This window comes from Chiloscyllium plagiosum, chromosome 39 (genome assembly GCF_004010195.1).
Source record: "Chiloscyllium plagiosum isolate BGI_BamShark_2017 chromosome 39, ASM401019v2, whole genome shotgun sequence".
Classification (NCBI taxonomy): domain Eukaryota; kingdom Metazoa; phylum Chordata; class Chondrichthyes; order Orectolobiformes; family Hemiscylliidae; genus Chiloscyllium; species Chiloscyllium plagiosum.
In genome coordinates, this window is record NC_057748.1 from 26,472,623 (window position 1) to 26,485,099 (window position 12,477).

At 47.9% G+C, this 12,477-nt stretch overlaps 1 protein-coding gene across 1 annotated transcript in view; it reads right to left on the reverse strand.

Annotated features, from left to right (window-relative positions):
• The window catches only part of LOC122542358 (structural maintenance of chromosomes protein 1A), a 39,877-nt gene that overhangs the window by 21,716 nt on the left and 5,684 nt on the right, over nucleotides 1-12,477 (reverse strand). The window contains exons 5-13 of the mRNA XM_043680049.1: nucleotides 11,156-11,394; nucleotides 10,679-10,937; nucleotides 8,939-9,079; nucleotides 7,768-7,850; nucleotides 6,418-6,625; nucleotides 3,714-3,899; nucleotides 3,300-3,479; nucleotides 1,977-2,123; nucleotides 379-516 (exon numbers count right to left, since the gene is read on the reverse strand). Of these exons, the coding sequence (XP_043535984.1) occupies nucleotides 379-516; nucleotides 1,977-2,123; nucleotides 3,300-3,479; nucleotides 3,714-3,899; nucleotides 6,418-6,625; nucleotides 7,768-7,850; nucleotides 8,939-9,079; nucleotides 10,679-10,937; nucleotides 11,156-11,394 (1,581 nt within the window). The remainder of the gene's footprint in view (nucleotides 1-378; nucleotides 517-1,976; nucleotides 2,124-3,299; nucleotides 3,480-3,713; nucleotides 3,900-6,417; nucleotides 6,626-7,767; nucleotides 7,851-8,938; nucleotides 9,080-10,678; nucleotides 10,938-11,155; nucleotides 11,395-12,477) is intronic.

Here is a 12,477-nt window from a genome sequence, read left to right on the forward strand (position 1 = left end):
GGCATAGAGCGCAAAAGAGAGCGCGAGAGAGAGAAAAAGAGAGAGAGAGAGAGAGCGCGAGAGAGAGCGAGGGGTGAGGGAGCAGGAATGGAACATAAAGAATGTGCCCAGGGACGGGACAAGACAAGACAAGACAACAAGTGAGCAGATGATTGCAGGGATGGGAGCAAATTGAGGTGGGAGAAAAGACAACTTGCAAGAGCGTGGCAGGGCAAGATTACTTGTGTTCAGTAGGAGGTGGTGAGGACAAGCAAGAGTGGAATAAATGGATAGGGGGTGACAGCGAACACAAAAAAACAGCAAAAAAAAAAAAGAGAGCAACGGGAGATCTGTAATCAGAGTGCGACAGACATTCGGGGCACTCCCAGTGGCACTGACCTGCATATTCAGTGAGAGATGCCGTGTTTTGGTCTGATCCAGGTCACTCTGTGAATACTTCAATCTCATCTGGAGCCCGTGAGCCTGCGACTGCACCTGCCGCAGTTCGGCCTCCTTTCGTTTAATCTTCATTTGCTCCTGTGGGAGGAATAAAGGATGAGTGCGTACAGCCCCGACAAAACAAGAAATAGGAGCGTGGTGGCTGAGTGGTTAGCACCGCTGCCTCACAGCACCTAGGGATCTGGGTTCAATTCCAGCCTCTGGGAACCATCTGTGTGGAATTTGCACATTTTCCCCACTTCAGCGCGGGTTTCCCCCTGGAGCTCTGGTTTCCTCCACAATCCAGGGATAGGCTGGTGTTAGGTGAATCAGCCTGTTACGGCATGGGGTAAACCCCCTCTGCTAATTTAAACCCGACGCACAGAGAAGCTCACCTCGCGCCGTTATCTGTTAAATTTCGAGAGGCAAAGAACTATCGCAGAGTTCACCATTTAAAGTAAAAATTAGCAATTTTATTGTTTAAGTCCAACAGAGAACATTAAAACAACAACTATTTACAACTCCTTTCTATAAACCCATCCTTTACCTCCCACTCTACAATACTGGTCCAATAGAAAAACCCCGATTTACACAAAATTAATCACGTTTGTAAACCAGTCAGCTTTGTAGATTTTCCTGAATTGTCTTTTCTTCGGTCTTCTGCTGCACAATCTTTCTTATGGACAGGTTCCTTTCAGAGAGCTAATCGGCGAGCAGTCTGTACTTGCTTGGTGCTCTTGGCTGTCCTCCCCCTAACTGTTCAAACAGCTTCTGTTCTATACCCCAAAACATTGGATCATTTCATTGGTTTGAGGTCATAAACAGTAAAATTCAATTTTGACTGGATTTTTTTTGGATTTTGGTAGTCTGGGGCATAATTTAAACTGATTGGCCGAGTTTGAATTTGTTTTTGTTCCATGGCAACGCAACTCCAGCTATTTGTTTCAAGCAAATGTTACATTTTTTTTAATTAGTCAGCACACCCTGAGCTTTCAGTCAGTCCTTGCTAGCTTCCTCTCTCTCAAAGGTACAGTACACACCTACATCTTCATAACAAGCCTCTCAGCATTAACGTGGTCAAGCCCCCTCTCCCCCCCGGAAGATCTTACAGTCAATGAAGGATCATCTCCCATTCTTCCAAAGAATACAGACCCAACCTGCTTGACCTTCGCTCACAACACAATCCCGTTCATCCCAGGAACTAGCCAGCCAAGTGCTCCGAGTGCGGTTACAGACCGGGTATTCCTTTCTCCACACATCAGAAAAGTCAAAAAGACCTGAGAACCGACGGTTGCTCCAAAGCCAGACCAGCAGACGCGCAGAGTTCAGGCCCTTAGGGGAAGACAACTCTCTTTTAGGTCTGTTTGGGTTAAGTGGTGCTTATTTCCAAAGAACCTAAATGGGCCAATCGGGTGGATTGGGAGGGTTCCGCAACAGGCTTGGCCTTTGAGCTCCAGCACCCGACGTTAAATGCCACGAGGGCCAATCTCCACCAGGGAGGTTTCCTGCTGACTCTGATCACTAAAACAAACAGAAAACCCGACAATTCGGTCCCTCACCTTAAGCTCTTCGGTCAGCTTCTCCTTCTTGCTCTTCAGCTTCTCCACCGCCTTCTCATCCCAGCGCCGAGCCTTGGCCTTCAGGTCGCTAGCACCTCCTGATATCACACCGGATTTCTGGAACAGGGTCCCATCCAAAGCAACGGTCTGCAGCGGAGAGAAACCAGAATAACGAGGAGATCATCAACACTGGCACACGCTCACCCTGCCAGCCACGGTGCACCATGCTTTAAGGCCTAGTCTATGCCACGTGAGAGAATTGGACAGTGACAGGGACAGTCAGGCAGGCTGGGTAGATCTCAGGGGCAAGGAGCGTTGAGACACTGCCAGCAGTGGCACCATGTAATCATGTTCCTTTGCCAAGTGGCTGCAATAGGCGAGTATCCAGGAGGAGGGAAGCGATGGCTAGACGGTTAATCCAGCGACCCAGGAAACATTCTGGGGACCCGGGTTCGAATCCCGCCATGGCAGATGGTGAAATTTGAATTCAACAAAAAAGAACTGGAATCAAGAGTCTAATGATGGGCTTGACTCCATTGTCAATTGTCAGAAAAACCCATCTGTCCCTGAGGGAAGGAAATGGCCATCGTTATCTGATCTGACCCACATGTGACTTCAGACCCACAGCAATGCAATTGCCCTTAATTGCTCTCTGGGTAATTAGGGATGGGCAATGAGTGCTGCCTAGCCAGCAACATCATCATCCTGTAAATGTATTAAAAAAAACATCGAACCGGGGTTCGGAATTTGCAGGAGCGGGCTGCCAAGCCAGCGCCGTGTGTTTTAACCAGCTGGCAGTGACATGGGAACCATAGAGTAGATAAAAAAAAAATCAGGTTCACCAAGACCAAAAGGGTCAGCTTGCCAGTCGGACTCTCGCACTGCTATAAATGTGGAGCGCACTCACAGGAATCCCTGTTGCCAATACGGCTGAGGGAGGCTTGTGCAGGAAAATCAATCAGGACAGGAGGACGAGGGGTTCTCAGAACACAACAGGAGGTAGAACAGCCATCACTGCGACCAGCTTCCAGCCCTCTCCTCCATTCGCAAGTCGGCTGCTGCTCAGCCTGGCTACAGCATAAAGGATAGTAAATGAAGTTCAATGGCCACTTCACAAAACAGGGGATGGGGATGGATAAATCAACAAAGGGAAATGCAGAGGACTAGGATTCCCGCTAACAATCAGTCGCAATTATTCACCTCAGGCAAATGTGCCAAACGTTAATCAGGCTGGATAGACAGTATTAAGCTACAGCCAGTGTTCAGAACAGTATCACGACAGGGAAAGGTTTCGGGGAAATTCTCTCCATGTCGAAGATGTACCTTGTGCCGCTGTGGACCCCCAAAGGCGATTCTCCTGGCATCCTCCACGTTGTCGCACACAAGTGCATTCCCGCAAGCGTACTGTAGCGCTTTCTTAATATGTGGCGGCTCATAACGGATAACATCTATCACCAGTTTGGCCCCTCGCAGCTCTCTGAGCTTTTCATCAGTGGGCTTCACCTGAAATCATATCACAGCCAAAGTTACACCAGTATTATGCAACGATATACCCATCAGTACTGTGCCCCAGCGTTATACAGCAACAGACCTGTCCCCATCAGTACTGTACCCCAATGTTATACAACTACAGACGTTTCCCCATCAGGACTGTACTCCAGCGTTATACAGCTACAGACCTATCCCCACCAGTACTGTACTCCAGTGTAATACAGATGCCAACAGTTGCTTGCTGACCTCTAGGTAGTCAAGAGGCAGGAAGGTCTCCGGCTCGCCCCGCTGCTCCTTGATGTATTGAATGCAGTCCCTGCCAGTCTTCTCTGTGTCCACAATAATCGCATCCATGTTCTTCCCAAGCACCTTGGTGACCGCAATCTGGTATTTCTTCTGTGTGGGCTGGCACAGATCAATCAGACGGCCATACTGCAAGAAGGAAAATGGTGAAGGGCAGGGGTGGGGATTTAAAGAGGGAGACAGGGAGACCATATTAAACAGGACAAGGTATACAATGGCAATGCAGATCAGGACAAGGGCAATGAAATATAAGATCAGCCTCAAACTCTCACAGCTGGTTTGAAGTGTTGCACAGTGTTCTTCCTTCAAATTCTTCTGACACCCTCGCAGACAGCTGCATTTACAGAACTTGGCCATGTCAGATAATGCAAATCGGATGGTAATGAGCAACTGGCTGAGGTGGGGATAACATCATTAAGATGCAAACCAGCTATGACAGATCTTCTGCTGCAATGTTAGCGTCCCTACGCCTAAGTCAGGAATTCATGGTTCAAGGACCACCTGCTCCAGAGGAGTGGAATAAAGTCTCCGAATAGAATGACTAATAATATTTGTTCGCGGTCCGAAGCTCCTTCACACATACACCATGATAAAGATTTAATTTGAACCTACAAAGGTACTTGGTTTGGGGGCGCGGGGGTGGTGGGGTAGCACAGTCTTGGGAAAGGAGAGGTAGGAAACAAGAGCGTTGAATTCTCTCTCCCAGGACAGCAGCAGAGCCACTGAATGCGTCCAGTGAGACAGATTTTTGACTGGAGAGGGAGTTTGAAGGGCTTTGGAGAGTGACAAGGACACAAACAGGCAAGTGAAAGTCTTATCAGCAATGACCATTAACCAATAGCCAGAAGAAGTCACACAACAAACAGGTTATCGTCCAGCAGGTTTATTTAAAATCAGAAGCTTTTGGAGCGCTGCTCCTTTGTCAGGTAAAGTGGAGAGGGGAAGCTCAAGCACGGAATATACAGGCGGAGAGATAATATCAAGATAATTCCAGGTGAGTAAATGCATCAAGAGATAAGTACAAATTAATGCTGACACTCGTAACTACCTGGAATTACCTTGCCTATATTTCTCTGCCAACATATTATAGGACATAGAAAAATACAGTGCAGTACAGGCCCTTTGGCCCTCGATGTTGCGCCGATCCAAGCCCACCTAACCTACATTAGCCCACTGTGTGTGCCTCCTCCACTTCATCTGACGAAGGAGCAGATGAGCAACGCTCCAAAAGCTTGTGATTTTAAATAAACCTCTTAGTCAATTACATGGTGTCACATGACTTCGGACTTTCTCCAACACCGTCACCTCCACATCTTATTGGACAGTGGAACAACTTCAGTGGTCTGAATGGGTTTCCCTGCTCCTATGCCTTGCATTCTCTTTCAGCCCTGCTTGACAATAATCTAATCCACTTATTGTGGGCTTGTAGTTGAGAAAGGCATCATGTGGCCTCTCTTGCGGCATGGCACTAGTGTCCCTATCCTCTGGACCGGGAGGCCCAACTTCAAGTCCCACCTACTCCAGAGGTGCATAATAACATCTCTGACCAGGTTGATTAGAAAAATAGGTTTAATAATTTTAAAATTTAATTTAGAATGGTCTTCTGTGTCGAGGAGGCCTGCTGGGCTGAAGGGCCTTCTCTGTGCTGTACTCCTCTTCGTTTATTGAGTGTGACTCCCCACAATTTCAGTGTCAAAGGTCCCTAAACTGAGCAAAATTATTTCAAAAACCTTGATTTGTTGGAGCCTAAGTAAGACAGAATTTCTTGCTGATACTGGTTTCTAACTGACACCTTGCTGGGCCGAAGGGCCTGTTTCCACACTGTAGGGAATCTATCTATCCGGTTTTCTCCGAACGGGGCTGAAACAACTTTGAGTACACTCTGTTGGTTCCCATGTCTTAGAAGAGGACCACTTGCAACATTACTCCAGGTCAGCTGTGATCATACAGAATGTTGGAGCAGGTTCAAAGGGCCTAATGGTTCACTCCTGTTCCGAGTGCTTACGTCTCGATGTCTGGGGTGGAAAACATGCTCTTCCAGGTGAGGGGAGAGTGACAGAGGAGGAGGAAGCAAATGCCATCACACCTTTGCAGTTTCCGACATTTGTTCCCAAGTGCACGGAAGTAAAAGTCAATGAAGAAAATTTTAAAAAGGAGAACATTTTGAAGAACACAGAACGGGCAGGGAACATGGTACTTTACCGCAAACAGCCAGCACTGAGACAGAGGGCCAAACAGCCTCTTTTCTTGTTCAGCAACTCAGAACAAATATTTCAACTCAGGTCTTCTCCCATATCTATAGTATTATAGGTTGGTTAGCTCAGTTGGCTGAACAGCTGGTTTGCAATACACCAGCAGCAAGGGTTTCAATCCCCACACTAGCTGAAGTCACCATGAAGGTCCTAATTTCTCAACCTCAGCTGAGCCTTAGTGACCTTCAGGTTAAACTTACCATCTGCCATCTCACTCTAATGAAAGAGCAACCCTATGGTCCTCTGCGAATGGGGTGACTTTAGCACTCCCCCATCTGACTGAGCCTCATTAATCCTTTCCCATATCTCACAACTGTTGTGTTTGCCACTCTCATGTGTACTTCTTGAGCCAGCGGCCACCGACAGGCTACCACCCCGACCCTCGTGTCACGTACCACAGAGCCTGGGTAGAGGCGTTTAATGCTCTCCATGATCTCCGCCTTACGCTGCTGCCGACTGCTCTCCTGCCGATCAATGCGAGCGTCACCTAGCTGCTCCATGACCTGGTTCAGTTCCATGTTAATCTCATCGATGCGTCGCTTCGCTGCCTCCACTTCCTCAGTCAGCTTCGTCTCCTGTGCCTGCTGCTCATCTAGCGACTGCCTGTGGCAGGAAAGGGTGCACATCAGCCAGAGGGAAAAGCCAAGACGCCGTTATCTCAACTTCTGTTTACACCAGGCACGTGCCCACACAGGCATGGAGGAGTGCGTGCACGCAGGTGCACCTGTGCAACATGCATGGACCCATATGACCACTGACCCAATCATGCACCCTCACATGAGTGCACAGATAGACAGGGTGGCGAAGGTAGCATTTGGCACACTTGCCTTCATTGGTCACAGCACCAATATAGGAATTGGGCCATCATGTTGCACTTGTGCAGGACGGCACTTTCGGAGTATTGCTTACAGTCTGGTCACCCTGCTATACGAAGTAGGTTATTAAATTGAAGAAGGTGCAGAAAAGATTTACAGGGATAGGAAAGCTTCAGTTATAGTGAGAGAGGCTGGATAGGCTGGGCCTTTGTTCCCTGGAGCATGAGAGGTTGAGGGATGGTCTTACCCACAGGTTTAGAAAATCATGGGGAGGTGAATAAGGTGAATAGCAAAGGTCTTTTCCCTAGAGTACAGGAGTCCAGAAATAGAGGACATAGGTTTAAGGTGAGAGGGGAAAGATTTAAAATAGACCTCAGGGGTAACTTTTTCACACAAAGAGTGGTGCATATACAGCACGAGCCAGCAGAAGAAATGGTAGATTACAACATCTGAAAGATATTTGGACAGGTACATGAATAGGAAAGGATTAGTGGGGCATGGGATATATGCAGGCACGGTGGCTACGTGGTTTGCACTGCAGCCTCAGTGTCAGGGACCCGAGTTCGATTTCACCCTCATGTCTGCCAGTGCGGGAGTTTGCACATTGCCCCAGTGTCTGCATAGGTTTTCTTCCCACAGTCCAAAGATGGGCAGGTTAGGGTGAATTATCCATGCTAAGTTGCCCTGTAGCATCCAGGAATGTGCAGGCTAGGTGGATTAGCTTTGGGGAATGCAGGGTTACGGGGCAGAAGGCTGTTTGGAGTGTCTCGATGGGCCGAATGGCCTGGTTCTATACTGTAAGGAGTCTTTGATTCTAAATGGGACTAGTTTAGTTTGGGAAACCCTGGCTGGAGCAAATTTTCAATCTGTATGACTATATCAGACAAGTTGCACGTGCAAACAATCCTTTTTCATTTAATGTGCTCTCACTTGCTGGTGTTGATGTAATCTTCCAGCTTTTCAATTCTCTTCTGATTCTCTTCAATCTCTCGAACTTTCTGCTTGATTTTGGCCTGCAGAGGGTGACAGAATGCTGTTAAATTCCACTACTGACCCGAGCGCAGAAATCACCCAGCAAAAATAAAACAGAGGACTGTTCAAATGGACTGGTTATCATAACAACGCCGTCATGCATAGAACAGCTTCAGCTTAGTGAAATATCCCAAGATACTTCACAGGAGCGGTCCCAAGCCATGTAAAGAAATATTACAGACCAGTTAGCACGAGCTCAGTCAAAGAGGTTGGTTTTTAAAAGGAGTGGCTAGAGAGTGGAGGAGAGGAATAGGAAGGGGGTAGGAGGGCAAGATCATTCTCTGCCAGTTGGACTGGAACAGGATCAGACATGAGGCAAGGATTGCTCCCCTGCCAATGCCATATCTCAGGAGTGGTGGGAGAGTTTTGAGAATCACAAAGCCAAAAGATATCACCGGCTACCCATCAAGCCACTTAACCACATCAGCTCTTCAAAACTTTAACAAACTTGAGTCCCACTGAAAAGACATGCTGTTGCAGCTTCTGATCTCACACTCATCAGTGTCAATTCAAAATTTCAATCAATTGCCGCAAGTTATACCACAGGGAGGGGCCAGTGTCTGGGAGCCCGCTGTTCCATGTTGCTTTCTTCCCAGCTCGTCAACGCTGACCTGCGAGCGATCAGCACCTACTGCTTTCGCGTCAAGAATTGTTGCGATTGTCTGAAATTTGGCACTCTTCCATTTGCCCCGATAAGCACAGGGCAAAAACCCTTTGACGGTGTCTTTTCAGTGACATTCAAGTCCTGTGCTACCATGGTACAGCTTGCATTCCAAAATGGCCGTTACTCTTAATTAATTCAATCTCCCCAATAACCAGGCAACATAACGATCACGGAGTTGTAAATGACCGTGAAAGTATTTAGACCAACGATGGTAGAAGGCGTTATTTCGCGCCGCTGTGTGTGGCCTGTTTGTTACCTGCCGGCTGGGTCCATGTAACAATCGTGTAGCCACGCACATCTGCGCCTGGCCTTTCGTGGAAAGACGCAGCAGGGCCCAGAGCACCGTGAGGCCGGATGTGACAGAAAGCCACCATCACAAACCAGTGCAGCCAAATTGCAACCCACCTCTGTCTCCACTTTCTTCCTCTCCTCCAAGTCCAGCCGGTCCTGGTCAGCCTTCTGGTCCCGGTTGAACTTCTCCAGCTCTTGAGCAAGTGTAGCTGCTCTCTTGCTGGCCTCCTCTTTCAGCCGGTGGTACTTCTTCACCTGCAGAGATCCAGCCCCCGGGTGGGGAGAGACAAGAGAAAATGGAAGGAGGAAAATAAACAAAGAGACGTCACAGCATCAGATCAGAGCTCAATGAAGACCGCTAACTCTTCGCTAGCAACAGAGCATCAACCTTGCTTTTAATAAGAAAAATTGACCGACTATCTCCTAGCACTTATCAGTCTGAAGGGGAACAACTGATATTTTTTGACTTGATTCATTATCGTCACATGGACCGAGGTGCAGTGAAATGTTTTGTTTTGCATGCCGTACAGGCAGACCATATCAAACAACGTGCTTTAGGGCAATAGAACAGTGCGAGGAATACAATGTTACAGCTTTGGAGAAGGTGCACAGAGAGCGATTTCAACGTTAAATTTGAAACTTGAGGGGTCCATTCAGAAATCTAATAACAGCAAGGAAGAAATTGTTCTCGTATCTGTTGGTACATGTTCAAGTTTTTGTATCTTCTGCCCGACAGAAGAGATTGTAAGAGATCATAACCGGAGTGGGAGGGTCTGTGGTTATGCTGGTTGCGCTCTCCTGCTGCAAATAAATGATGACGATTGTAACCACCACTATTAGGGCACCGTAAAACAAGCTCATAACATTCACAGAGATTTACAAAACAAAAATGGAAACTTATCAAACTTAACATAACTGTTGGGTGGGGTGGGGGGTGGTACACCATGACTCCTATGGTGCCCACCAATCTGGAAAGGACTGTGCATTGTCCTTGCGGACTCCACGTGCTCCCTATCTGCGGGGACACAGCGACCACTCTCTGGATGACCCCATCTCACAGCAACAGGGCCAAACTGTGAAAGTGGGGGAGTCAGTAATTTGCTAGTTCGAGCCCCCAGTTATAATCTCTTCCAACTTCTTCAATCAGGCAGAAGATACAGGTGCTTGCACACACGTACCAACAAGTTGGTGGGCGGCATGGTGGCACAGTGGTTAGCACTGCTGCCTCACAGCGACAGAGACCCGGGTTCAATTCCTGCCTCGGGCGACTGACTGTGTGGAGTTTGCACGTTCTCCCCGTGTCTGCGTGGGTTTCCTCCGGTGCTCCGGTTTCCTCCCACAGTCCAAAAATGTGCAGGTCAGGTGAATTGGCCACGCTAAATTGCCCGTAGTGTTAGGTGCAGGGGTAAATGTAGGGGAATGGGTCTGGGTGGGTTGCGCTTCAGCGGGTCGGTGTGGATTTGTTGGGCCGAAGGGCCTGTTTCCACACTGTAAGTAATCTAATCAAAAAAGTTCAAGAACAGTTTCTTCCCCGCTCTTATCAAGACGGCTAGATGGACCTCACTAATTTCAAATCTAAAATGTTGATCTTGCTTTTGTGCACCTCCTGCGCAGCCTTAATGTTTTGTGCATCGCTCGGTCTAAACACCCTATAATCTGTATCTCCTTACAGGTTATGATTGGCTTGTACTGCATGCAAAACAAAACCTTTCGCCGTACTTAGTCACACGTGACTACATTAGACCAAATCAGACTGGTGAAAGCATGAACATCGTTGGCTGCTCACTCCAACAGGCGCAAAGTTCCCACATGAATCTGCACAAGCGACCAGCGCTGCAAGCTCAAACTCCTCACCTGGTTCTCCTCGAGTTGCAGATCCCGTCCTTCACTCTGGCTCTCCTCCTCCATGCGCTCTTCAAACTCCTGCCGGGCCTTCTCCACAGACAGCATCTCCTGGTCCAGCTCGTCCATGTCTGCCTTACGCTTCTTGTACTGCTTCTGCGCGTTCTGCAGTGATTTCTTGGCCGACTCCAGCTTCTTGATCTTGTGCGACGTGTTCTCCTTGGCCTTGATGTACTGTGGTCGCTTCTGGTTTAATTCGGCATCCTTCTCCCTGAAATTGGAAAAGAATGGCTATTTTTCAAATGTGACATCGCCCGGTGGGCGGGGGGCAGGTCTTACCTTTCTAAAGCAAGATGTGAAGCCGTCCGGTGTGTTGGCACTTGCTGAGGTAGCGAGTGCGCAATCACAGAACAGTACCAGCAAGGAACGGGCCTTTCAGCCCACAAGTATGTGTCAAACATGACGACAAACTAATCCCCATATACCTACTTGATTTCTTTCTCGATCTGCTGCTGCTCCCTGATCAACTTGCCGACTTCCTTCTTCTGCACCTTCATCTCCTCTTCCACCTTGTCCATGCGTTTCTTGTCCTTCTCAATCTCCTTGTTGCGGGAAGCGAGGTCTTTGCTCAATCGCTCGATCTCCGATTCGTTGTGGTAGAGCTTGAAGAGCTGCAGCTGGACCTGCGCACGAGCCAGCTCGTCCTTCAGGCGCTGGTAACGTTCTGCCTGACAGGAAGGAGGATCAAAGCAGTGAACAACAGCATCAGCCAAGGAGACCCACTCAACCTTCTCACATTGGCTGCCAGGCTTGTTTCAGGTGGGTTCCACACCCCACCCCACAAACACCAGCCTCATGAACCATGCCCGACACAGAACGTGTTGGTAATGTTACTGAGAGAGCACTGCATTGCAGCAGGGTCAGCACTGAGGGAGCGCTGCACTGTCGCAGGATCAGAGCCAAAGGAGTGCCGCACTGTCGCAAGGTCCGCAGTGATTGAGGGCCAAGCTGCCATCATTCAAGCAAAACTGTGTGTGCAGGTTCTCTGGGGCCTCTACATCCTTTTTGGTGACCACACATCTGCCTAATGTTCCAAATATGACTTAACCGAAACAATGTACTGTCATGAAGGTGTGGGTATTATGAAGATCTTCATAACAGTACAGCAAACTTTATTTCAACCCAAACATTATGAACTTGCACTCTCAATTAACTGGCAAAAATTATATACCTGAAATACCAGAAGCTTTTTGTATTATTGTTATTAATTAGTTGAGGGTGCAAGTAAGAAAGTTCTCGATCTTGCATTATTATTTAAGTAGTTTTTGCTGCAAATGTAGTATAAAAAAGTGACCTGTACACCCCCTGCATTATGTTTCTACGATTTAGTGTGTGTTTTTACATTAAGTATGTGGACTTCTTGATCAACCAGTACACTCTTGGTCCCATATGTGCCAGTTAGTAAAAAGCTTGTTGTACTGCAGTTGGATAGGGTAAACTCAGAAGATGCTTCCTCTCTAGGGGCAGATCTAGGACTTAACCAATAGACAACAATCATCAATAAATGCTGAGACTTCAGGAGTAATGTCTTCACCAAGTGAACAAAGGGAAGGTGGAATCACTTCCCCAGGGAGCAGTGTAAATGAATAGTGCTGATGTGTTTACAGCAGTAAATGGTGTAGTACTTGAAGGAATAGGGGGGTATGCCGATGGCTTAGTGGGAGCATGGGAAATCAGGGATACCGTACTAGGCAAGTGGAGACGTATAAACAGGTGGAGAAACAAAAACAGCAGCAAAGTAGATGGGCCAA